The sequence below is a fragment of the Camelus ferus genome, chromosome 26 (assembly GCF_009834535.1).
Source record: "Camelus ferus isolate YT-003-E chromosome 26, BCGSAC_Cfer_1.0, whole genome shotgun sequence".
In the NCBI taxonomy this organism is placed as follows: Eukaryota; Metazoa; Chordata; class Mammalia; order Artiodactyla; family Camelidae; genus Camelus; species Camelus ferus.
In genome coordinates this window covers 10,800,074-10,827,909 of record NC_045721.1, presented here as the reverse complement: position 1 = coordinate 10,827,909, position 27,836 = coordinate 10,800,074, and the positions used below count along the sequence as shown (strand labels likewise).

Below are 27,836 nucleotides of genomic sequence, written 5' to 3'. Positions count from 1 at the left end.
TCCTCCGAGGCGCTCGCGTTCTGCACGCCGGCTCACTGCGCCTGCGCGGCGTGCGGACGCCTCACGCTCCCGGAAGTGGGAGGTGTTTGCTAGAGTTTGTGTGGCCGCCGCCGCGGGAACGCGAGCCCGGTAATTTTTCAGCGGAGAAAGGCGAGGCTTTCGGGCTTGGCCGAGTGAGAGTGAGTGAGTGGAGCGCTCTAGCAGCTCTCTTCTTCCGTGACACCCGTCATGGAGGATGAGCAGAGCCACCAGCCCGGCGGCGAGGCCGTGGCTCCCGCGCGGCACCGGTCGCCGGGGTCGGAGTGCGGGGAGGAGCCGCAGCATCAGAATCCTGAGGTGAGAGCCTGCCGCGCGCCCCTTTCTTCTAGGGTTTTCCACAGAAACCACAGCCTGTGTTCCCTGGAGCTCCAACCCTGGCCGCCGTCCCTGTCCCCAGCTCCCGGAGCCTTTACTCGGGGTAGTTGTCATTGAGCTCCCTCTGGTCCCAGTGATTCTCTGAAAGTGAGTAAATAGTCCAGACGAGAAGTACGTTGCAGTTTTAGAAGTTCTGAGTGGAAATTCTGCCCTAAACATTCTGAGCACACGGTTACTATTGTCATTCTGTGTAGCTCTAATCTGTAATTGGTAGTATATGTTTTTAAAAATCTCTTCTCTAGGTATGTCTCTTCTTAAGACCTTTAAGCCCGTCTCCCAGCCTTGGCAGAAGGTGCTTGTGCTTGTTAGCTGGAGACGTGTCTCTGATTTTTGCCCGTTAACTCCTGCTTAATGTGGAACAGTGTATGACTGATATTCTTAATGATTTTGACACTGGTAGATCCTAGTTACGGCGGCAAAGTTGTAAAAATAGTCTTAAAACTTCTGTATTCATCTTCTTTGCAGATACAGTTATTGTTGACCAGCGTTGCGTACTGTAAATAATCTAATACCAAAATTAGTCATTTTCCATGAATAACAAATGCTGAGCACCTCATAGAGTGGATTCTTGCAAGAGGCTTTCTAGCTCGTGCTCTTTGCATCTACAGCCAGTTCTTCAAGTAGCAGCTAGAATGATCTTTTGGTAACTTGAATCTGACTGGATCTTCAGTTTGCAGCTCATAGGACCTGGCTCCTTCCTGCATTGCTAACTGCGTCTCATTCAGCTCTTCCCTTTTGCTCTCAGTCCCCAACAACCTCGGTTTTATGGTGGGTGGTCTTTCTTGTTAAGCAAACTTCCTTTGCCCTACATGCTCTTCCCTTGGGTCTTCGCATAGTTATCTCATTTGCGTTATGATATTACTTTTAAAGAGGCCCTCATAGCCCTTCTCTCCAAAGACCCACTCTTCCACCCGACCTCCCTCTTCAATGTGACATGCTGTCAATAACATCGTGTAACTTGATTTAAAAATCGTTTTTCAAAGTTAATTTTTAATAAGAGAAGTGTGATTGAATATGCTTCATTATATTTTAAAGTCTTAAAACTGAGATATAGTGACTTAAGTCCTGGGTCTATTTTCCTAGTTGGTTTTAGTGACTGACATTTGTCAAAAACGTGTTGTTGGAGTTTTTTGTTTTTTTTTTTCTCCAGGCTCAATTAAGCAAAATATTTTGTTGGAATTCAGCTAAGTAAATATTCTTTATCCCCAATGGCAGTTGTTTTTGTAAACTATTAATAGGGGTTGCATTTTTATATTTTTAATCAAGTAGGTTCAAATTTCATCAGAATTCTTGGAAGGATTTCAATTAAGTTTACTTCTGCTTCTAAGGTTTTTGTTTGTTTTTTAGTGCAATGCTGCAGAGACTTTTTTTATAATAGGTAATGCACAGATTTTTTTTGTTCAGTATAATGAAACATTTTCAAAACATCCGTTTTCAAAATGTTCTTGCCACAGAAAAGGTTTCTTTTGATAAGTAGTTACTTTCTGAGTTATTGTTAAAACATATTTTCTTTCATCTTGAAATAAATTGTGTTTATTAAAAAAAAAAAACTTAAGGATAGAGGTATTAGTCCCTTTCTCATCACAGAAGATGACAGCAATTTTGGAACACTTCTTTGTAAAAGAAAATATGTAACCCATCTGTAAGTTCAACAACACTTTTAAGTACTTTGCCACAAGATAATCAGTAAGCCACTGCTTGGTATAAAAGATTTTCATGGTCACTTCCATTTTGTAAAGATTCTCTCATTTGGGATAATATAAAACATGCAACCATTTACCTGGACACTTGAAAATTGCAAAAGGTCACAGTACCATGAAGGTGAATATTCCTCCCTGTACTGTGGAGTCCATCCCCACTTTCCTCATTCTATGGCCAGTACTTTCTATGACATGTGACAGATGGACATAGACATTGGGGAGGGTGCCATTATCAATCCATGTATTTAGTAAACTAACTTTGTATTTTTGTGAATGAGTAACACATGCAGGGTTTTTAATATTTTCTTTCTGCCCCTTATGGATTGTCTTGAGCAACCTTCTTTGGAAACTGTTAGTGTAGAATGAGATTTGTGAGAACTGGCCTTTGACTGTGTCCTGGACTTCACTGAAGGAAGAGGGCTAGAGTTGGACTCAGGAGAGGAGGCAGAGTTTTCTTTATAGAATTCATGATTTATAGCATATCTAGAAGAGGCCTAAGTGTTACTGTTGGGTAATATTTGTAGCTACAATTCTAGATGAGAATTAAGCAAGTGAATCAGAGAGAACGTTTAGCAAAAGAGAAAATTTTCTTAAGCTGAGTAACACATCTGTTTTGGTAGACAACCTGTTACTAACTTGTTGACCTAAATTTTAACATGATTGAAAATGAATGATTTAAAATTCACTGTAACTGTAAAGACAAAGGATAAATTAGGAACCCTGATTAAATTCTAATGATAAAGTAGCCAGGCATCGTAAATTTAATATATTATTGAAAGCTAATTATTTTCTTATCTTTAGTCAAAGATCGGTGTAATAAAGTTTTCTAAACGTTTGTCAGCAAGGAACTTCAATATAGTTATTCTTCAGTTTATGGGAAATTCACACATTGGAATTGCTGACCTCTTCCTTAGAGGAGATGGGAGTGAGTAATTCTTAAGTATTCTGGCACAGTATCTGCTAAATGTGTGTTGCATTAAATTGAGAGCTTAGAGTGAGAAATAGTCCCTGAACCATCAGGATCAGTTCTGACGCAGGGACTATGGCCTGTCCATGGTTATCCTGCCTTAATCTGTAATTAAAGTTCCCATGGGAACAATGTGGTAAATTATGACTAAGTTAACAAACTTTAGTATGGATTGCTGGTACCAAAGTGTTTCTGAAAATTCTGGAACATACCTAATATTTGTAACATTGCATGTGGAAAATAACTTACAAATGAATTTTTGGAATTAAACATATTATTAATTTGGGGACACCTATGGCATGATTAGAGTCAAATTATGTTTTTTATCATAATTCTTAACATGGATTTTGATTTTTAAAAAGGAGGAAAGTTTTATAATACAGTAATGATAGTTCTCCTGAATAACTGCTATACATGTAACTTTTGGAAATTGTGTGTTTTTAAACAAGATATTTCCTTCTTTGTTTTGGGTACTAGCAAGTTTTGAGTCAGATTTCTGGTCCATTTTGTTTTTATATTGGCTAATTCCTGTTAACTTTGTGAAACAAAGTCCGGTTAAAAAATTCTCAGGAAGGCACTGACTTATACATGCATAATGTAAAAGTTTATTTAAAAATTAGTTCATTTGTAAATTTTAGAATATTGTTTGTGAAAAGATCTGATCTACAGTCTATGATGGTAGTAAGTTACCATTTATTAAAAGCCATGATGAGTATGGTATCAGGAGTCTGATATACTTAATGTCATTTAATCCTTATAATAATCTTGCCCCAGTACTATTTATCATTACCACCAAGTACCAAATGCCATTTGAGACAATTATTATGATACCTTATTTTATAGACAAGGAAACTGAAAATCAGAGGCTAATAAGTAACTACCCAAAGTCAGCTGGGGTTCTGAACCAAGGTTGCTCTGACTCCTAACACCAGAGTTCTTTTTACTTAGCTTCATTTCCTGTAAGAAACCTCATGACTCAGAAGAGAGCAGGATAAATTGTATTGGAAACGCATCTTTCTTCTTCCCATGCACTTATTGAACATATAGCATGAAGAGGCCACAGGAGTTTGAATCTTTAAGATGTTTGTACTAATTATAAACTATTTATTTATTTATTTTGATAGAAAAAGCAGCGATGTAGACTTGATGGACAAGAAACAAAAGGATCTAAGTTCATTACCTCCAATGCAAGTGATTTCAGTGACCCAGTCTACAAAGAGATTGCTATTACGAATGGTTGCATTAATAGAATGAGTAAGGAAGAGCTCAGAGCTAAACTTTCAGAGTTCAAGCTTGAAACCAGGTAATTAAAAATAACTTTTTAAAATTATGAAAGTAGTATATGCTTATAGAAAATCTTGAAAACACTGAAAAATTAAAAATCATCTATAATCCTACCATAAAGAGATAACCAGTTATTAATAATAATAACCATTATTAGTCATTCAAGTAACAGTTATAATTACATTCCTATACATGAATCTTTGTGTGACTCTGATTATTTCTGTCTTTTATTGTGTGTGTATATACATATATTTATTGATGTATAATCAGTTTATAATGTTGTGTCAATGTCTAGTGTACAGCATAATGCTTCAGTCATACATGAACATACATATATTTGTTTTCATATTTTTCACCGTAAGTTACAGGATACCGAATATAGTTCCCTGTGCTATACAGTATGAACTTGTTGTTTATCTATTTTATACATATTAGCTAATATCTACAAATCTTGAACTCCCAATTTTTCCCTTCCTACCTCCTCCCCTCTTGTAACCATAAGTTTGTTTTCTATGTCTGTGAATCTGTTTCTGATTTGTAAATAAGTTAGTCTTTTTTTTTTTGGTTTCCACATATAAGTAATACATGGTATTTTTCTTTCTCTTTCTGGCTTACTTCACTTAGAAAGACAATCTCCAGCTCCATCCATGTTGCTGCAGATGGCATTATTTTATTATTTTTTATGGCTGAGTAGAATTCTGTCATATATATAAATATACCACAACTTCTTTATCCAGTCATCTTTTGATGGACATTTAGGTTGTTCCCATATCATGGCTCTTATATATAGTGCTGCTATGAAAATTGGGGTGCATGTATCTTTTTGAATTAAGATTCCCTCTGGATATATGCCCAGGAGTGAGCATGTATCTTACTGGATCATATGGTAAGTCTCTTTTTTGAGGAATCTCCATACTGTTCTCCACAATGGCTGCACCAAATGCATTCCTACCAACAGTGTAGGAGGGTTCCCTTTTCTCCACACTCTATCCAGCATTTATCGTTTGTGAATTTTTGAATGATGGCCATTCTGATTGGTGTGAGGTGATACCTCATTGTAGTTTTGATTTGCATTTCTCTGATAATTAGTGGTATTGAGCATTATTTCATGTGCCTGTTGGCCATCTGTATGTCTTCATTGGAGAATTGCTTGTTTAGGTCTTCTGCCCATTTATGGATTGGGTTGTTTGTTTTTTTCTTATTAAGTTGTATGAGCTGTTTATATATTCTGGAAATTAAGCCCTTGTCAGTCTCATCTTTTGCAAATATTTTCTCCCATTCCTTAGGTTGTCTTTTTGTTTTGCTTACGGTTTCCTTTGCTGTGCAAAAGCTTGTAAGTTTAATTAGGTCCTATTTGTTTATTTTTGCTTTTATTTCTATTGCTTGGGTAGACTGCCCTAGGAGAACATTGCTAAGATTTATGTCAGATAGTGTTTTGCCTATGTTTTCTTCTAAAAGGTTTGTAGTGTTTTGTCTTATGTTTAAGTATTTAAGCCATTTTGAGTGTATTTTTGTGTATGGTGTGAAGGGAGTATTCTAACTTCATTGATTTACATGTAGGTGTCCAGTTACTCCAACACCACTTGCTGAAGAGACTGTCTTTTCTGTCAATCTTTTTGATGATAGACTAAGATTGCTGAGTTAAAGCCTATGAATATTTTGATAATCTACCAGGAATGTATAGGGCTATCTATCTTTTTATACCAAATATGTTTAAATTTCTTTTTTAGTTGATCACTTGGTTGATGGATAATTATACCCTGTTAATGAGATTGAATGTTTTTCCTTTTATTTTGTTCATTTGTATTATTTTTATAAAAAGAGTTTCTTTGAAACCAGAAAATTAGAGGAAAAAAAACTTTCACCTACCAGGAAATATTTTTTTCTTCTGTTTTAGTTTCTAAAAATGTGCAGAATGAGAGTAAACATTAACTGTATATTGATTGAGAAAACAGTGCAACTTAGCCAACTCAGTGTGAGTGTATGTATGTGTGCAAAATTTTTTGCAAAACAAATCATTTTATTTTGACTTGGGATATGGGCAGGAATGACCTTTGGAATCCAGAAAAACATGTGGATTTTTGATATATAAGAGAATTGCCAGGCATCAAGAAAAGAAAATTGGCTACACATAGTAAAGGAAAACTTACTGTTTGGGGATCCCTTTATTATCTTATAAGTGTGGTATTCCTCCTCTTTGCTTTAAAATAAAGCTTCACTGCTTTTCACAAGAACATATGTGTATTTTTTTTCCCTTCTGGATTGTCTTACTCCATAATTTATGAAGAAAAATGTTACCTTCTTTCCCCCGTCTTTTCCTATTATGAAAATACAGCCTGTAGCCTACTTAAGATTTTCTGAGCAAAATTCTTGTCCTTCCTAGGTGTGAAGATAAGTTGCTTACTCCCAACTTACATGGAGCTAGAAATTTAGATGTATGTTTATACATTTAGTCAACAAACTTTTACTGAATTGTAAGCACTTAACTAGGTAATAAAGGTAAAACAGACCTATTCCCTATTTTGGGAAGCTCAGTCTTTGGGAAAATCTACAAACCAATTATCACAATACGGAGTGACCAGTGCTATATTGGAGGTCTGGCCAAGTACATCATAAGAATACAGAAGAGAGTCTGCCTCAGGAATTAAGGGGGTGACATTTGAATTGATTTAAAACAGAAAAGGGAGGGAAGTTATATTAGACACAAAGAAACCAGACTCCTGATTTCTGCTTGTTTGTTTTCTGCTACATGATCTTGCTTTTTGTTTGTACAGCCAAAGTTATGGAATATGAAATGGTTCCACATTTCAAGAAATGGCTTGTATTATGTTTTGTCTGTAGTATGTGACATACTGTAGGGAAGGGGAAGCATCTGAAGATGATGCTGAAATGATTGGTGATAGCCAAGTGGTGAAGAAACTCTGTGCTGAAGTCTACATTTTACCTCGTAAAGCAGAAGTGAGCCACTGAAGGTATTTGAACAGGAAATTGGCACTAGTGCTTAGCTCTTGAGCAAGATAAAGAATGAAGAGGAGAGCTATGATAGTGGAGTCGTGTGCCTAGTCCCAAAGGCTAATGGGAGCCCTGCTGGATAGAATTCAGGAGAACCAGATTCTGAATGTTTGTCTGAGTTGGAATTTGGCAGAAATGGTGATCCTTAAGGTATGGGGAGGCAAGGGAGATGTTAAAGATGCAGGTTTCTCTCTGGAGCAGCTGGTTATGTATTTGGGTTGCCATTAGGATTACAGAAACACAATCTTTTAGTAAATAAAATTTTACCTTTAGTAGAATACAGTTTCTCCAAAAAGAAAGAAAGAGAAGAAATTAAAACAAAGCAATCCAAAGTTGTTACATGACACACAGACGTCACTCACAGAACCTTAATATGAAAGGAGTTAGGGGGTTTCCTTCCTAGATTTTGGTGATTTGGAAAATCTCAAGCAAATAAACGTATTAAGACATTTTGTCTTAAAACAAATAGCTGGTTAATTATCTGGATTTTTCATGGATAAGATTCCTTTTTAGTGGTAGTTTAGAAAGGAAAACAAAAGGTTAGAAACATTTTTTCTAATAGTTACTAGTTGGTGATGTGACCAAAATGTCTTCCTTGTCACTACATACCAAGTACAATTTAGATCCTCTTATTTTTACTACCATTTGTATTTTCAAACCCCTATAGGACTCAGCCTAGTAACAAAGAAGGAGGTCTAAGTAATGGGTGTGACTTTTGATTTTTTGAAGAAGTATATATACTGTTTGACAAACATGACTGCCATTACCCACCATTGTTACCCATTTAGATCAGCCTTTCCCCACCTCCCATTTATGGAACATTTAAAAAAAAAAATACTTGTAAAACTGAAATCTCCTAAATCATATTCTACCCTTGGTAAATTAAGAAATCTACTTTCAATTAAGAATCTCCTGGGAGTTCAAAATTTGTAGATGCTGACAGGCATGTGCAGAATAGATAAACAAGATTATACTGTATAGCACAGGGAAATATATACAAGATCTTGTGGTAGCTCACAGCGAAAAAAATGTGACAATGAATATATGTATGGTCATGCATAACAAAAATCACGTTCTATACTGGAATTTGACACAACATTGTAAAATGACTAATAAAATAATGTTAAAAAAAAAGAATCTATGACAGTGTTCTTCTGGACATGGTATTTATTCTAGGGTATCTCCTAAATTAGTTTTCCTAGTTAAATAGCTAACATTCAACTTTATATACTAAGCTTATAATGCTTTCATATTCATGTGGATTTTTTTAGTTGTCTCACTTAAAAAAGCCAAAAGAAAGGAAAGAGCACATCATATTTAATTTACCTGAATTTTCATTCTCTTAAATTTGTATTTGATCAGTAAAATAATTCAGTATTAATTTCAGTTTCGTATCATGTACTTCATCTTAATATGTAAGGCAATAGGGCTGTATAGGTGGTGTATGCTAACAAGGCTTATGGTTTGAAAGACCAATATGTATTTTATATACTGTACTACAAAAGTGAAGTAAACTTGTGAAGGAAAATATTGATGTTGTATTAAATGTTCTATTTTAATTAGCTCTTTGCTGACTTAACTTTGCATCTTGCTTTCTTTACATTTATTTTAGCTAACATTTTCTAAATTATGCTGTGACTGGCATTGTTCAACCAAGTGCCAACAGGTAAGAGTTCAGATTCTTGCCTGTAAAGTTTGCCTGTGTTAATTTTATTCTTATTTTTCTTAGAGGTGTAAAGGATGTACTAAAGAAGAGACTGAAAAACTATTACAAGAAGCAGAAGCTGATGTTGAAAGAGGACAATTGTGTTGACAGTTACTATGACTACATTTGTATTATTGACTTTGAAGCCACTTGTGAAGAGGGTAACCCGCCTGAGTTCATACATGAAATAATTGAATTTCCTGTTGTTTTACTGAACACTCATACCTTAGAAATAGTAAGTGAATTGTTATATTTAAATTTTACTTTTAGCAGCAGCTAGTCTGAGGTTAGCTAGTAAGGTGGAAGGTCCAATTTGCTGTTTTAGCTAGAATTAGAATTCCAAAGAGGGGGTTTTTGCTCTGACTGCATACTTTTGATCAGCTTCATTAATAGAAAGGCTGTAATCAAATAATTTCAGAGTCTGCTGCTCTCCTTTTCCAGTAGCTAAAATTATAGTGTTTTTTTCTCTTTGCTTAGAACATGTATCTGACTGGACATCAGAATCTCCTGGGGATTAAAAAAAAAAAAAAAACTTGGCTTGCTGCTTGGCCCTCATCCCAGAGATTCTGATCCGCTTGTACTGTGGTAGGGCCCCGGCATCAAAAGCATCTCAGCTGATACGCAGTCAGGGTTGAGAACTACTGCAGTAGACTAATGTGTACTCTGATCTCTAAAAAATGATAATATACAGAAATTACCCTTAAACTTAGAACTGGTTATCTTTCTGGTGAAATGCTTTTGGGGGAAATGACTTAGAACCTTGGCTTCTAAGCCATATGAAATATATGCTTTAGATATTTTCACCAGTGCACTATTTGTTCAGGATCTCAGCAGATATCCTCCAAATTATGATACCGCTTGCCTTATAAAATCTGAACAAGGATGTATCATAACATTTCATATATCCAGGAGTTATTTCTGTGGTATCCGTAGTTGCCACCAGCACACTGGGGATAAGTATAAAAAGGCTTTGTGTTTTAAAATACATAGAATTGTTTCTGTGTGTTGTTTGAAGCTTCGTTTAGTTATATTCTTAATCAGCCTATTTATATAATTTCCTTGTCCAAAGCAGATTAAACCTCAATAAATTAGAAGGGGAAAATGACAGTAATGAAGGCAAATCATCTTGTATAACTCACTAGATCCTACGTCCTCTCTCTCACTCAAGGACATTGCTCTCACCATTCTCTTCCCTCAATTAGACATGAGTGATTTCTTGCTTTCTACTATATTGTTCCCATCACATACAGACTTGTTCTTTTTCACATAATCAGAAGCCTTCGCTTGATCCCACTTCCGTGCCAGCTACCCCATGTCTTTGTTCCTCTACAGCAGATTTCTTTGAAAAAGTTATATAAACTTCTGTCTCTGTTTCCTCCCATTCTCTCTTAAACCCACATGACTAGGTTTAAGTTATGTAGTCCATGCCATCATTCCACTAAGATCACTCCTCGAGTCATCTTTAACCTTCACCTGAGCCCTGGTCGAATTGACCACTCTCCTGGAAGCACTTTATTCAAGTGACTGCCAGTACACCTCATTCTCTAGCGTTTTCTCCAGCCTCACTGGGTGTTCCTTCACAGTTTCCTTTGCTGGTTGCTCTTCCCAGCTTCCTAAAACAAGATGCCCTATGTTCAATCCCAGATCCTCTTCTCTATGTAGATCCTCTCCCTTAATGATCTCATCTGTCATCGAGTTCCATGGCTTTTAGGAACTGAATGCTAATGTCTTTCAAATACGTATCTCCAGCCTTGTCCTCTTTCCCAAATCCAGATTGCTTACTTTACATTTCTACTTGAACATCTTAACAGACATCTTAATGTGTCCCAGATTAGATTTATCCTCAGCCTGTTTTAGCTTCAAGGCTAGCTGAAGGCTGGCAATTCTGTATTCTCATTGCTCGGTTCTGAAACCTTGGAGTCATCCTTGACTCCTCTGTTTCTCTCACATCATCACACATCCAGACCAGCAGCGACTCTTGTCTTCAAAATATATCCAGAACCCAGTCACTTAAGAGAATTGCTATGACTCTATAGTTTGAGTCCCACTGATTTCTTGTCTGGATTTACTGCATTCACCACTTAACTGGTCTGGTCTGTGCTTGTTCCCTGTAGCCAATTCTCAATGTAGTGGCCAGACTGATCCTTAGGAAATCAGGAAGTCGGATCATTTTACTCTTCTGCTCACAACTCTTCTATGGCTCCCCATTTAACTCAGAATAAAAGTCATATTCCATATATGACCTGGCCTCTTCTTGCCTTGGATTGCGTCATACTGACCTACTTGCTGTTTCTCCACCCCTTTACCTCCCAGGGCTTTAGCTCAAATTCCTTTCCTTCAGAGGTCTTGCTGCTAATTCCCTTCTTCCCTCTCATCCCCTCTTCCTTACTTCGAGGTCTTCCTTAACCTTGCCTTCTAAATAAAGCATGACTGGTTCTCCGTTCAGTAGTGCAGCTTGAACACCTCCCCCCCCCCCCAGTGTTTCTGATCCCTCTTATCTACTCTGTTTTTAAGACCCCTCATCACCTTTTAACTTACTATGTAATTTATTTAAATGATTTTTAAATAGTCAATGAATGCATAGTTCTCTGTTGCATCATTCTGTTAAAAGTATTACATAACAAAATTTTGTTAGTGTCGTACCTAGTATTACCTGCTTGTAATGGTAAAGGAAGTTGCAACATATTTTTGAAAGATGTTCATCTAAAATTATGAAACAAAATACTGATACTTAAAAGAATATAGAGTTTATTTACCTATGAGATTCAGTTAAGTAAAATTTTTCCTTTTGCTGTATGTTTGGTAAATAAAGAACATCTATAACTTTTGACGTTCTGTTGTTCTTTTACTCTTTTACAGTTGTTAGTAACTGTTGATAATTCATCTGCTTAATACGCTAGTGTGTAAAAAGAACTTCATAAAAACTTATTTTTCTTAATTTTTAAATTTTCTGTAAGGAATATTCTTTTGTCTTTTTCTCCATAACTGCCTAATGTTGATAATTGCTGCCGGTAAATCTTCAGGCTTTAAAATTGTCCTTAGTTTTTAACAAGTGACTTAGTGTGATCTGGTTTAGGGAGGTAGCATTGGGCTAGAGGAAAAAGTACTTAGAGACCTGAGCCTGGTGATAAGAATACTGTCCTTACTGAGTCCACAGGATTGTTGTGAGCATAAAATAAGACAAGCATGGAAGCTTCTTGAAGAGGTTAAACATTGCTAAAATGTGTAGTAGTATTATTGCTGTTTATACTACTACATGCCATATAGTTATGCTTTGACTATTCAGAATTCATGTTTAATGGAATCATAATATAGAAATAAAGACTATTCAGGAGTATATGAAAGAACAGTCATCTGAGCTAATTTGTTATAACTGAAGACTGACATTTCTTCAAAATACTTCATTATTTAAAAAACTCTTAGTATCTTGAAGTAGAGGTTGCCGTTTCAAAACATTATAAACAAAATCATCAGCATTTTGCTCCTCTGGAAAATGTTTATTTAAACTTTGGTTTGAAGACTTGCTTTCAGATACTTGTTTTATCTTAAAATTTTTAAAATTATGAAACCTATTTTTTTTAATTAAAAAATTAGAGCACTTTGGAATAGGACATTATCTTTAAATTGTTAAAACTCTAGAAAGGTTCATGACGTGAGCACCTATAGGATTATAGTCTTATGTGGCTGACTTTGTCATGTATTATGTATCATGTATCTTAAGTCATAGAAAATACTTTAATTTGCTGTCCTTCCCTTGTAGGAAGATACATTTCAGCAGTATGTGAGACCAGAGATCAACACACAGCTTTCTGACTTCTGCATCAATCTAACTGGAATTACTCAGGTTATAATTCTGTGTTCTTTTTTCTAGAGTTTGGAAGTAGTTTTGAAATTGGGGATTCATTTTATAGTTTCAAAAATTATTGTTGTATACAATTTAATGTGATGCTTTCCTTGCTTGGTTAAGATCTTTCATATTACAGTATTTAAAAGATAGAAAAGCACATTTTTTTATACCGGGTAAGATTGTTTTCAACCTTTCTTTTTAAGGAATTGTTATGATGAATCTGAACATTGCACTTGTTTGGAGCATTAGTGAAGTAAATGTTACCATGTTGAACTTGGTGATAAAGTTTTAAAGTGTATCTGTTTACAACCTGACTTCATATGTAGCTTACTTTTTTTTTTTTTTAGGTCTCTGATTTTTGGTTGTATTCTAATGTGGTAGGCCCTTTGTTCATTTACTTAGTTCCTTTATTCACTCAATCACTCATTCAACAAATATGTCAGTGCTTGCTGTAGTATTTGCCAAGGTACGAGGGATATGAAGATGGTCAAGGCAGTCTCTCTCTTCACTCACTTAACAGTCTGTAAGTCAGGGGACAGAGTAAACCAGTCGCTGCAGTGTGGTCAGGAAGTCTGCAAGTCAGTCAGTGTTTCATCAGGGTGTCATGGGCATCTATAGGAAGAGCTCCCTATGTAATGGGAGGGCTGTCCTGGGAAAACTCAAGTTGGTGAACTTGGGCTGAGTCATGACAGGTAAATAAGTGGAAAAGAATGACTGGGCATGTCAGATGCGAAGGGCAGAACTACATGTTGGTAGTTCTGGATGGTTCAGGTGTATTATGGGCTAGTAAGAAAGTGGTCGCAAATAAAGCTCATGTCAGAGGCAAGCTCGATTGTGAGGAGACTTGTGTGTCTTTTTGTACTGAAAGCCTTGGGGAATGTTTGGAGGATTTTAAGTATAAAGCGATGTGATGGGTCAGATTCACCCTTTAGGAAGATGTGTGTATGTTTTGGAGAAATGGGAACTTCGAGATAGGGAGACCACTTTCAGCTGAGAAGAGATTGCCCTTTTTCTCCCCTTTGGAGAATCAGTAAGCCACTAAGTTGAAGCATAAAAAAGAGAACCCCTGGGGATGATCTTAAATCTTAATTTTGGGAGGATTATATACTTCAATTGAAAGCAGTCCCTAATACTTAATTATAAACAATTTTTAATGATCTTATAAATGGAATTTTAGGTGAACCTTAGCCTAGGAAACCATGAAGAATTCATAACATCATAGATAAGACTTTCTCTTACTGTTCCTTTCCCTACAGTGTTTGTGTCTGGCTATTTTGTGGGACTGTGTAGCTACCCTGGTTTTTATGACTTTATTTTCATATCCTCAGGATCAGGTAGACAAGGCTGATACCTTCCCTCAGGTACTGAAAAAAGTCATTGACTGGATGAAATTGAAGGAATTAGGAACAAAGTATAAATATTCCATATTAACAGATGGGTAAGTATTTAGGAAATTTATCTTTTTAATCTACTTTTTAAGATTAAAGATGTCCTTATTCATTTAACTTTTAGAATACCACAAAAAATATTGTTTACTGAAGGTCCTGAAGTCTTGCACAGCAGACAGTATTTTTTCATTCACATTCTTATTCCTAGTTAAATTTTGAGTCCTAGGGGTCAAAGAGAGGAGGGAAAGTACCAATGACAGTCTGATCGAGGACTAGAGGAAGATGAAATATTAATGTGTGAAACTAAAATGACTTTACTGAAACTATTTTTTATCAGGACACTTCTGTGCTCAGAAAAGTCCAAACTCTTCAGTCTGGCTTTCAAGTCTCTCATCTAATCCCTCGCTACCTGTGTAGCCTAGTCCACCTGCTATTTTTCTTTTTCATTCTAAGTCAGGCTGACTCATGAATCACATGGTTTATCCTTTCTCTCTGTACTTATGCAGCTCTCCTCTCCGCTGGAAGGCTTGCTTCCTTGACTAGTTTATTATCATTCAGAGCCCACCTCACATTTTACTCCAGACACTACAACTCACGTTGATCTTTTCTTGAAGATCTGGCCTCCATGATAATGTACCATTTATGTTGACATCTGACTAAATATTCTGATAACTAAGCTTAATGTGTGTGAGACTTATGTTTGCAAGGAGATTAAAAATCCTTTCAGAGCAAGGACTTTTGCTATTTGATAGTCTTCCATGTTGTTTACTATAATGCTGGGCTCAACATGTATGCTTTGAAAGCATTAGTTAACTGAAAAGCCAAGTGGGGAGATGAGATTAAAACAGGGATTACAGGCATTGTGCTGAGGTAGCTCCTATACCATATGCTATTAAGGTTGAAGAAGAAAGTCCTCATCAACTTCTGGTTCAAACTGTGGACAGTTGGACAATAAAGCTGAGGTGTTGCCTATGTGAAGGATTTAGAGGCTGTCACATGCAGTAGGGAAAGAGCATTGAATTTAGTTACATCATAATTGTGCTTAAAAATAGAAGTTTGGGGAAATGTTGCTGGACCTCTTTAGAAATCTACTGATTTGCAACATGAATGAGCAGTGTTTCTGCTAAAGTACATGGGTGGTTCTGTCATAACACAGACTGTGTGATTCTCTAAAAACCTCCTGTTCTGAGACACATCATTCAAAACCTGTACAATTTTGTACCTGGAGCACTAACAAAAACAATACCTCAAGAAATAATTTGCACAGCCCAGGCAAGCAGCTTGTGGTCTGTGGAAGTCACATCAGAGGATGTTACAAATGCACAGAAGCCAGAGGACCCTGGGGACAGGCACTTGTTTTTAATTTTCTTAAAATACATTTAAAAGTACTGTTGCTGGTACTGCTGCTGAGTTGAGAGCTTTTTTCTTTCCTGCTGAAGGTTATAATTTCTATTGCTCCTATTCTGACTCCCTTTGCCTGAGAAAGACTGTATGAACCAACACAATTTCCACTTGATACAGTCAGGGTTCTTCTGCTTAACTACACAGGTTGGTTAGTGTGGTAGAAACATGTGCCGTGGCAGAACAAATGGTGATCTAATTGCAGTCAACTGCTTTTGTCTCTTTCAAGTATTTTGTTCATTTATTTGTTTTTTTTTGTTTTATTTCAAAGCATGCCCTCAAAGAACATCCTAATACAATAAACCTGGCTTTACCTGTAAGCTGAGTAGTTATTTTAGAATTAAAAAATAACAAAAGAGATGTGCCTAGCTAATCAGAATCATAAAAATGGTCAAAATGAACCCAATAGGAATTAATTTGTGAAAAAAATTTAATATACCCGACTTCCACTTTTTCTTTTTGAAGTTTAATTTTGCATGATTATTTTGGAGCAAGAGAGCTTAATTTTCTAAGCTTGATGTTATATATATGACTATAAGGAAGAAAAGTGACCTGTAAATAAAAACAAGTAAAATGACTTAAAATCCTCATTTTTGAGAATTAGTATAGCATTTATTTAATCCAATTTTTTTTTTTCTGTTTTTGATTTAAGTTCATGGGATATGAGTAAGTTTCTGAACATTCAGTGCCGGCTAAGCAGGCTCAAATACCCACCTTTTGCCAAAAAGTGGATCAATATTCGAAAGTCATATGGAAACTTTTACAAGGTAAGATTTCTATGTTGATTATACTGCTCTTAATGGTAAATTTGTTGTATTTTGCATGTACCTTAAGTTGTGGTTTATGAGGTCCTCTTCACAGAAAAAGATCATATAATTTGTTGTTATTTTTCAGATTCCAAAATAGTTATGTTCATGTGAGTTTAGAAAAATGAGCTATTTTCTCTCAGTCTTTTATTTAACTATATACACAAACACATATATGATCTTCAATAATAGAGGGTTGAAACTGTAGGGGTATTCAGTATATTGATTGTAGAACAGATGCTCCCCACTGAATTTTAATTTTACTAAAGTTAATGCATGTGTGTAGTATAAGTTTTGTAAACAGAGTATTGCGAGGCTGATAACAAATGGCAGTTTTCCACCAGGGCCCTCACCCGTCCTGGTTCCTGTTCTTGACGCAAACACTTTCAACCTTTTAAAGCTATTCCTTCTAATATTAACCTTCCTATTTCTAAGTTATATGTTTATGCTATTTCTTGAATTTTCAGTTTGAGGTATCTGTTGAGTTCCTGCAATGGAAAGTGAAGATTTTGCTGTATTAAAAAGCCACCCATTCCTGCATGTCCTTACCCTCCCTGCATCTTTCTCATTTAGTTACATTAGTTTTGTAATCAAATCATTAGTCAGTGTTTACGTTTCTCATGACTTTGGAGGGTGTTCACGACCTTTCCCCAGATCTAAAAATTGACTTCTTTTGTTGTTTTCTTACCCTGTTACTCTCCACTCAAACTGTAAATCACTTCTCAGTACTCAAAACATGCAGGTAGTCTGGCCGGTTTTCTTTTTCTTTTTTCTTTTCCTTTTTTCCTTGGAGACTGTTTTCCTGGAGGCTTTAATCCCCTAATCTGAACTGTTTGTACTAAAATCGTCCTGAGAGATTTCTGTTGCTTCTCTGTCATGTATTAGATCTTGCGTCATCTTCTCTTTCCCTTTACAACCTCATATTGGTGAAGCACATCCTAAAGTAGGTTCATGAGAAAAGATGCTTTTCTTTAAAAACTTTTTTTTGGGTAGTTTTAACATTTAAAAAAATTGAGAACTGTGTATACAGAAAAGTGGAGTTTGACAAATTGTTTTAAAGTGAAATTCCTTGTAAACTCCATCCACTTAACCCCCTTCCTTCCTCCCAGAGCTCCTGTAATCCCTACTGTCATGGGAATCATTTTGTTTTTTATATAGCTTTAATATCTATATGTTGATCCTTGTACCATATAGTTTAGGGGGTCTTTGCCTGCTTTTAAATGTGATATAATTGGCATCATACTGGCTGTATTGTTTATTTTGTTTTTCCCCTCAACATTATGTTTGAGATTCATCCATGTTGTGTGTGTAGCTGTAGTTCATTTATTTTATTGCTGTGTAGAATTCCATTGTGTAACTGTACCATAGTTTATCTGTTCTACTTTGGCTGGCCATTTGGGTATTTTTCATTTTGGGGCTTTTATGAACAGTAGTGCATGTCTTCTGATGCCTTGTGTACTCGTTTCTCCAGAGTATAAATCTAGGGGTTTAATGCATCATTGGAATTAGTTGATAATGCAAAAATAGTTTTCCAAAGTGATTGTGCCAATTTGTACTCTCACAAGAGGAGTGTGTGGATTTATAGTTGTTCCACGTCTTTGCTAACATCTGGTATTGCCAGACATTTAAAATGTTTGTATAGATGGTTGTGTGATACTATCTCATTGAGGTTGTAACTTGCATTTGCCTAATTATTCATGAAATTGAGCTCCTTTTCCTATGACTATTAGTCATTTGAATTTCTTCTTTTGTAAAGACCCTGTTTAAATCTTCTACCCATTTTCAAAAAATTCGTCTTTCCTTTTGTTACTGGTTTATAGATCTTTGTTGGGATTACTAGTCCTTTGATTATATTTGGTAAATAGTTTTTCCTTTTTTGTGGATTTATCTTTTTACTCATTTTGTGATTTCTTAGAAGTTGGTTATGAAAAATTATAAACATATACAACAATAGACACATGTAATGAACTCTCATGACCTAGTTTCAACAGTTATTAATTCATGACCAACCTTGTTTCATCTCTAACCCCACCCACTTTCCCCTTTCCTTATTCTTTAGAAGATCTCAAACATTACTTCATTTGCTTTGTAAACATTTCATTATGTAACCCCCAAAAGATAAAAACTCTTAGAAAACGTAACCACCACACCATTATCACACCTAAAAAAAATTAGCAATAATTCCTTGATCTCATCAAATCATCATAAATATCGTATTTTGTTTTCTTTTACCCTTTGTGTGTTGAATCAAGATCAGAATAAGGTTCACACATTTGGTTAACGGTTGCAGTTGCTTAACATGTCTCTTAAGGTTTTTAATTTATAAATTCCTTTCCCACCTTCTTTTTCCCTCTAGCAGGGTTTTTGGGTTTTTTCATTGGTTTTTTTTTTTTTTTGATTGAAGTGTAGTCAGTTACAATGTGTCAGTTTGTCATGTACAGCATGATGTCCCAGTCAGGTTTTGTTTTTGTTTTTTGTTTTTTCTTTAAGAAACTGAGCCATATGTCCTGTAGAGTTTCCCATGGTCTAGACTTTGCTTATTGTATTGTGTGCTATAGTTTCAGATATGCCTCTGTCTTCTGAATTTCATGTCAGTTTGTAAGGGCTTGATCAGCTTTAGGTTCTTTTTTTGCTACAGCTCCTAGATGGTGATGCATTCTTATATAAGAGGTTTTTCTCCAACCTTTAACTTAGAGGAATAATTCACTTTTTCTAAGGATAATTATTAATAATTACTAAAACCATGAAATAATTTTCACATCTGCAATATCTTAGATTGACCAGAAGGTTGTAGATACATTAAGGCAGTTGCCAGTGCTTGTTTGAGTAGAGAATAGTATTTTCCTGTGAGTCTGTTCATGTTGGCCAGTGTCTTAGGCTGCTCTTTTCTGTGTAGATTCCCCCTCTTCATAATAGATAGCAATTATAATGCTAATTAGTTAAGTGAAATAATACATTACAGAAAAATACCACCCAAAAGAGTTAGTTTGGGTTAAAACGGTAGGAGCTTCAACTTAGATGTTCAGAACCATACATTTCCTTTCATAAATGATTTGTTAAATTATAAAACTTTTGAGATGTCTTGAAGATTCCATCTGTTTACATGTATTTTTATCAAAAACTATTAAGATTTTTTTATTAGGGGGGGTAGGTAGTTAGGTTTATTTATTTATTTTTAGAGGAATTACTAGGGATTGAACCCAGGACCTTGTGCATGCTAAGCATGTGCTCTGCCACTTGAGCTATACCCTCTCTGCTGCCCCAAGATTATTTTTTTTAAAGCTCTGAAGTTTGTTATTTGCTTTATTCAACCCAGGAGTATTTGTCCTTTGCCTAACTTTATTTGACTATTACTGTAAGTTCAGCTTCTTATTTTCCCACTTCACAGTGACTTAACAGAATACTAAAGAATTATTTACTAAGCTTTTTGTTTGTTTTTTAGGTTCCTAGAAGCCAAACCAAATTGACAATAATGCTTGAAAAACTAGGAATGGATTATGATGGGCGACCTCACAGTGGTCTTGATGACTCTAAGAACATTGCCCGAATAGCAGTTCGAATGCTTCAGGATGGATGTGAACTCCGGGTTAATGAGAAAATCCATGCAGGACAGCTAATGAGTGTGTCCTCTTCACTACCAATAGAGGGCACTCCAGCTCCACAAATGCCACATTCTAGAAAATAACAGCATTTTTGCCCTTTTGCCTGTGGATCATTCACTCTAACTGGAGTTGCTACAAAGAGGTAGCAGTTGAATACTTATTGAATTATTCCTTCAGTGCAAAATTTAAGCACTTTAAACATTTAAAATCTTACTACAGTTATAGGTATGTGTGTGAACAGATTCTATGGGGAGGGCATATTGAATCTTTGTCACCAGCACTTTTGATATGAGCAGTATTTGTTACACAGTAACAGTTCCTGCTTAGAACTGAATTTTATAATTTAAGGTGTCCAGGGTGTATTCCTGTTGGTTTTAAAATGCAAAGGTTTCTTGGCTCTCCCCTCAATGGTCATCTTACTGATGTTAAAATATATAATGTATTTCTGCATTAACATCATTAGATCAGATCATTTCCTAAAATGTAGAAAAGATTGGAAAGGTGGGCCTTATCTAGCCTTTGGGTTTTAAGAGTACCATAGTCTTTCTGATTTTTGAGTTTATATGTGAGGTTCAGCTGTGAGTGTGAATTTCATACAGTACTTGGTACATATATCTGCCTGTATTTCTTTTCAGTTCATGATTGGAAGACTTGTGATGGATTATAGGGTCTGGTTAAAAATTCAATTACTGATGAGATTAATGGAAAATCAAAAGAAAATACCATTTAAAGGAGTAAAGGGCTACAGCTTGAACTTTATAATATATGAGTCAGTGGGATTTTTTGGATTTGGCGTTTTGGTTTCCCTCCCTCTTAAGACATATGTCTGTCCTAATTCTTAAATCTAAGAGACCATGCTTTGAATTAGACTTAAAATTAAGGGTCACCACTTAATTTTGCCTTTTTATTCAGCATTATATGTGAGGTTAATAAAGTCAAGTAATGTTTTCTACCATATCTTAACGTTTTTTATTATTAAAAACTGGTTTTACATAGTAAATGACCACTGAATGTTGAATAGTTAATTCTTAACTAATTCTGAAAACAAAAATGTGTTTATGGAATTGAGAAAGGAAAATTCTTCTTGTCTAGAAGCTAAAAATACGTATTTTCAGAATAGGATTTCCTCCTGTAGCTTTCCTAGAACAATTTCATTGACATTGTTTCTTTTCATTTACTTTCTAATAATAATTGTGATACTACTTTAGTTTAATGATTTATGCAATATAATCAAATTAATTTTGTAGAGATTTTCCAACCCTGATACATAAGAGAAAACTAGGCATTTTTCTTGGTATGAGAATTCTCCACACAATGCTATTGGTTTTTTACTTGAAAGGATGGATTTCTGCCTTTGAGCAGTAGTTGTAGAATCAGCATAATAAAGAATAACAAGTGGCTAACAGAAGGCACATGGGTATGTGATGCCCTTAGACAAACTGATATGGATTATAGTAAAACAAGGAAATCCAGATTTTTTAAGTTTATACTGTAAACTCTTGGGGTGAAATGGATATATGCGAAGATTTTTGTGAATCCCAAGTAGCACCATACAGTATACCATAAAGTATTACTGGACATTTTAAAGCATTTCCTTTAAATCCTTACTAAGTTACTGTGCCAGGGCCAAATAGTAGAGAACAGCAAATCATTACTGAGGTTTGAATGCCAGGAGGTCTCACTCCTTAGGGAGATTTTTCTGCATAGCCACCTTACCATAGAATTCAAGTTCATGCCGCAGCAAACTTATATCTCACCAGCTTCTAGAGTTGCTCACAAATAGCTAGAAGTTGCAGTTGGGAAATCTTGAGTATGGCAAAGAAATATTACATTGCCCTCCTCCTTTGTGTTTTGTTTGTTTTTAAGTCAAGCTGCTAATTTTTTTGCCTGTTTTACTTTTTGCCACGTACCCAAGTTTTGTATTTCTGTAAGACCTTCAACATTATAAGCTCTCAATATCCTTTTGGCTTAACCAAATATTTTATCTGGTGATGCTTTACTGTCCTAACTCATTTTTTAATACTTTGCTGAGGAATAATTGTCAAATGTAATTGTATATATTTAAGTATAAATGTGATGATTTGATACATACTGTGGAATGGTACCATGATCAAGATAATTAACACATATATCACCTCATATAGTTAGGGTTTTTTGGTGGTGGTAAGAATGCTTGAGATATACTCTAGGCAACTTTCAAGTCTGCAGCACCGTATTATTAACCGTAGTCACAATGCTGTACATTAGCTCCTCAGAAATTATTCTTTGTATAACGAAAATGTGTATCCTTTGATCTACATCATCCCATTTCCACCATCCCCAGCCCTTGACAACCACTGTTCTGTTTCTATGAAATTGGCTTTTTTGTTTGTTTTTTCTAGAGTCTGCATATAAGTGATACCGTACAGTATTTGTTTTCTCCATCTGGCTTATTTCACTTAAACCTCCAGGGTCATCCACATTGCCGCAAATGGTAGGATTTCCTTTTTTTATTTGGCTGAATAATACTCCTCTGTGTGTGTGTGTCTGTGTGTTTGCCCGGAAGTGTGCCATTTCTGTTTGTTTCAGGGTATTTTTTGAGTTCCCTTTTTACTTCTCCTTTGACCTATTGATTGCTCAGAAGTGTGTTGTGTAATTTCCACATATATGTGAGCTTCCCAGATTTCCTCCTGTTACTGATATTTAGTTTCATACCATTGTGGTCAGAAAAGACACTTGATATGATTTCAGTCTTTTTAAATTTATTGAGACCTATTTTGTTACTTAACACATGCTCTATCCTGAGAATGTTCCTTGTGTGCTTGAGAAGAATATATACAGGTATACCTCAGAGATACTGTGGGTTCGGTTCCAGATCACTACAATAAAGTGAATATCATAACAAAGTGAGTCACATGAATTTTTTGGTATATTTACACTGTACTGTAGTCTATAAAGTGCGCAATAGCATTATGTCTAAAAAACCCAATGTACATTCCTTAATTAAAAAATGCTTTATTGCTGAGAAATGCTAACCATCACTTGAGTCTTCAGCAAGTTCTACTCTTTGCCAGTGGAAGGTGTTGCCTCGATGTTGATGTCTGCTGACTGCTCAAGGTGATAGTTGAAGGTTGGGGTGGCTGTGACAGTTTCTTAAGACATCAGTGAAAGTTGATCACATCAACTGTAGCTATAGTTACTTTTAACACTTTTGTGTCTTAATCTATATGCTAGAGTTCAAACTAACTTACCAACATAGCAGTATTAGAGTATTTTGAATTTGAATGTATATTTACCTTTACCAGTGAATTTTATATTTTTTTACGTGTTTTCATGTTACAAATTGGTGCCCTTTCATTTCAGCTTGAAGAACTCCCTTTAGCATTTTTTGAAGGCAGGTCTAGTGGTGATAAATTCCCTGTTTTTGTTTGTCTAGAAAAGTATCTCTCCTTAATTTCTGAAGGACAGCTTTGCTGAGTTAAGTATTCTTGGTTGACAGTTTTTTTGTTGAGCATTTTGAATATATCATCCCATTCTTCCTAACCTGCAAGGTGTCTGCTAAGAAATCCGATGGTAGCCTTATTAGGATTCCTTTGTATGGTCTCTCTTCTCTTACTTTCAAAATTCTTTTTTTAAAATTTTTGAGATCTTGATTATAATGTATCTTGGTGAAGATCTCTTTGGGTTGAGTCTGTTTAGGGATCTAGCTTCATGTACCTAGATGGCTGTACAAAAAAAAAAACAAACCACTGTTAACTTCATAGGTAACAAGCTTGCAAGGCTTGTTGGTAATGAGGATCAGTGGGGAAGGGGAACGGATTTATGTTTACAGTTTTTCCCATTGTTCTCTAGGTGAGGAGTGCAAACGAATCTAATGAGACGTAGAGGTCAAAGGGCTTAAGCTTGGCTGATGAGGGGCTGAAGGGTGGAGGTGGTCATTTTTATGGATCCTGTGTCAAGACTTGAGTAAGAGACCAGTGATGCTGAGGCTTTCAGCTCAATCAATCAGTTTTTGAACTTCTAAATGCACGTTCTCAAGAATGATTTCCTTAGATTTCTTTAGGGCAAATATTGATAGATCACTATGGAGTCATTTAGTATGATCAACAACAAGGTTAGAATATGAATCCTTATTTCCCCTATTGAACAAGAAAACAAAGTAGGAGAAAGCGTATGATTTTCCATCATTGTTGATGGAGATGAGTTGGAGCTTGAACCTTTCCCTTCACATGTCCATTCTTGCTTGCTGACCCTGTTCCTTCCAACATAAACCTGTTTTCCCGTTGGATTTGTTTTTGTCAGTGGGACCATGATTATTCTAGTCAAACAGGCTTGAAACCTTGGAATTAGTTGTGGTTCCCCATGCCCTTTTAGTACAATGTCCTTTGATTATTTTCCAGTCACAATATCCACAATATTGAGTCTGCTTCCATCCTACTCCCCAGACCATGGCTGAAATTTAAGTCACTCTTCTCTCTTCCTACATGCTACTGTCACTAAAAAAGCTCCCTAAAATGTCACACATTGATCTCAGAAAACTTTGCATTTCTCATGGGATAAAAGCCAACTCTTCATTGGCATTTAAGACCCTCCACAGTCTGGTTTCCAGCTATATTCCAACTTTTATAGCAGCCGTCTGCTCTGGGCTAATCACTATTCTCCTCACTGTCATACCTGAATCACACCTACACCATCCTATTTCTGTCCCCAGCAAATTAGCCCATCAGTCTTGTTCTCTTGATTCTGTTTTTTGTTTGTTTGTTTGTTTTGTTTCGGTTTTTGTTTTTAAGACCTACTTTGATCCCAGACCACACTGATTTTAGGGAATAACTCCCTCTATTTGTTCATTTCAGTTTTTGTCATAGTCATTGGACCCATAATTTGTGCTGCACAGATTCCTATTTATCTCAGTGTTTTTTTCCATTTCCTAAGGGATACTCAATTAAAAATAATTAGTAGTGGTAAAAATACTCCATGAGATTAGTACCTTTTCTTGAAACTGCAAAGAGTAGAGAGCTTAAGTCTTGACTAGTCTCCAGTCAAGGAGTTACTGCTCGCTCACAGTTACAGATATGAGCTGTTCTCTGTTACTGTGCGCCATAAATCAGTTCTTAGAGTGTGACTCAACAGTAGACCTGTTTAATCCCTGTCTATGCTTGGCTTTCCCTCTAGGTGCCAGGAAAAGCAAACAGATGCTAAGCTCTCCTTCTTAGTTGTTCAGTCTGTGCGCTGCTGATAAAGAATCTGCTCTATCTTTGGCCTCAGAAATGTCATTGCTAACCTTTCCTCTTTCTGGAACAGTGATTTGCAAACTTTTTTACATCAGTACTCTCTAATAGTTTTTTTGTTTAATAGTTTAATTATCTTAAAAGGAAACTGTTCCTTTGTACATTTAAAACTGTTCCGAAGTTTAAACATTGGCAAAGGATAGAATTTCCAGCATAGTATGAATACTGGCATTTTAAAACAAAACATCACTCTTTCAAATATATCCAGTGGAGGCAAAATATAGAAATTTAATACTATCAACCATATTAAAAATACATAAAGATACTTAAAATTTTACATCTTTCCTTTTTCTCCTTGAACTTGTATTTCATTGTGATTTTCCCACAGGATCCTTCCTTCCTTCCTTCCTTCCTTCCTTCCTTCCTTCCTTCCTTCCTTCCTTCCTTCCTTCCTTCCTTCCTTCCTTCCTCCCTTCCTCCCTTCCTCCCACCCTCCCTTCCTTCCTTCCATTTCTTTATTTATACTTTTTAAGGGAGGTATTGGGGATTGAACCCAGGGCCTTATGCATGCAAGGCACATGCTCCATCACTGAGCTATACCCTCCCCCCATCTTTTTTTTAAATTCTTTTTTTTGGGGGGAGAGATAATTAGGTTTATTTATTTATCTGTTTTTTAATGGAAGTACTGGGGGTTGAACCCGGGACCTTGTGCATTCTAAGCACACACACTACCACTGAGCTGTACCCTCCCCTTCACAGGATTTTATCTTAATGTAATACAACATAATGCCTAGATGGGTCCCCAAAAATTGAATTTTGAAAATACAGGGTCATATTATTGCACTTATAATGAAAAAAATTATATTTCAGTCTGTATTGTCACACAAAGGACAAAAATAAAGGTAGTGAAATTTACTATACAAATTGACCATTCATTGAACTGAGAAAGTCCCCAGTAATCACAAGGTAGTCACTAACACTTTCTAACCACCACCACGTGCCTTCCCTGGAGAAGCTTAAAATGTCTGGGAGTAGGGGACTGAAATGGAGGATGGGGGCCAGTTCCATTAGACCAGATTCTTATATTGTTGGAGTTTGTTGTCATAGGATTTTACTGTATGTTTTTATGCCCGGAAATAATACTGGTCACACTATCATCTTTGAAAAAAAAAGTATATAGATTAACATTTTAAAATTTATTATAAGAGGGTGAGTATTGCTTAGTAGTAGAGTGCATGCTTAGCATGAGTGATGTCCTGGGTTCAATCCCCCAGTACCTCCATTAAAGAAAGATAAATAAAATTTAAAAAAATAAAATGTATTTACTATGGCCTTAAGTCTGTGCTAAATTTCTTCTATATTGAGTTGTTAAAATTATTTTACATAATTGATCAAAATATAAGTATTTAAGATTTTGATACTTATTAAATGAAATGTAAAATTGTTGAGAGTCCTCTTTTAATGAGAGTAATTTTCTCATTGGTTTATGTATCCCTGCATAAATATGGCATTGCTAGAATGAAAGAGGGCTCAGCATCAGTTCTGTTTATGTCCTTCATTTCTATCTATGTAAGTGCTGAAACAGCCCCTAAATAGAGCTGGGTATGGAAGTAGCTTTATTAGAACAGTTTTACTCAATTCTTTAAATTCCATGCCAAAGATCGTGTTGTGTTTTTAATTATCCTTCAGCTGACAATATGATTAGTTTACTGTTTTTTTTTTTGTTGTTGTTGAAAACAGAATTGGTAGCTCTAACTTTTGGAAGAGTTTGTTACTTAAAGTTATTTATTCTCAAATTTGGGGACATAAACCCAAACAGCTCTACCGAGACTATCAAATGATTATTAAGTGTACCTGTTACTCTTCCACTTAGAAAAACTTTATTTAATTCAGTTGGAAAATCCAACCTGTTACTTTCAAAACACCTTTTCAGATATATTTTTCATACAATTAGTGCTTTAAATATTTTTATCATAATATATATTTTATTAAATGTATCAGTCATCAAAACCTTGGAACCACAGGTTTAATCATTCAGTTTATGGTAAATGTCCACCACATGATGAAATCAAGCCAAATAGCCACAATCTCATCATTAAATCAAGTAAACAAATCATATTTCCTTTCTGTCAGAAAAAGTCTGACTTTTATGTTGTGTTAATGGATTTTGAAGAATATTATAAAAAGTATTAAGAATGTCACAAAACACCTCTTCTAAGAAATTACTAAAAGCACTCAAGGGGTAAAATTTTAGTTTCATATTATTTAGCCTATAACAAGTCAACGGTCCTCTATAAGCTAAAATTATCAGTTACCTAAGAAGCAAGTAGGTTGATAAGGCAAGATAATCTTTCAATAAAGATGTGTGCATATATAGAACTAGGTGTTTAGTTTTTGGTAGAATTAGGAATCAAAAAATAACAGTTTTATTAGGATCAGATTTTTCTATAGATGTTCTATAGGGTGCTAAAAACTGATGTGGCAGGTAGAATCTAATTTATTT

General features: G+C 35.5%; 1 protein-coding gene across 2 annotated transcripts; it reads left to right on the top strand.

The window, feature by feature from the left end:
- The first annotated feature begins 76 nt into the window (after positions 1–76).
- ERI1 (exoribonuclease 1) lies at positions 77–23,011 on the top strand. 2 transcript variants are annotated; one of them, XR_004315470.1, is made up of 8 exons: positions 77–336; positions 4,206–4,384; positions 9,107–9,317; positions 12,843–12,926; positions 14,258–14,367; positions 16,371–16,485; positions 19,967–20,268; positions 22,508–23,011. XR_004315470.1 is itself a non-coding variant. In XM_006180447.3 (7 exons), exons 1-7 carry the CDS (start codon positions 229–231, stop codon positions 20,207–20,209), a joined length of 1,050 nt encoding a protein of 349 aa, XP_006180509.2. In that variant the 5' UTR covers positions 77–228; the 3' UTR covers positions 20,210–23,011. The 2 variants fall into 2 exon arrangements, 1 of the variants encoding a protein (XP_006180509.2); XM_006180447.3 differs by having other exon boundaries at positions 19,967–23,011.
- The last annotated feature ends 4,825 nt before the right edge of the window (positions 23,012–27,836 follow it).

Excerpts from the sequence above, each read along its gene's own strand:
- ERI1 (XM_006180447.3), top strand. The coding sequence starts at position 229 with ATGGAGGATGAGCAGAGCCACCAGCCCGGCGGCGAGGCCGTGGCTCCC. Across the intron at positions 4,385-9,106 it reads GAGTTCAAGCTTGAAACCAG|AGGTGTAAAGGATGTACTAA; the intron begins GTAATTAAAAAT and ends TATTTTTCTTAG. Across the intron at positions 12,927-14,257 it reads ATCTAACTGGAATTACTCAG|GATCAGGTAGACAAGGCTGA; the intron begins GTTATAATTCTG and ends TCATATCCTCAG.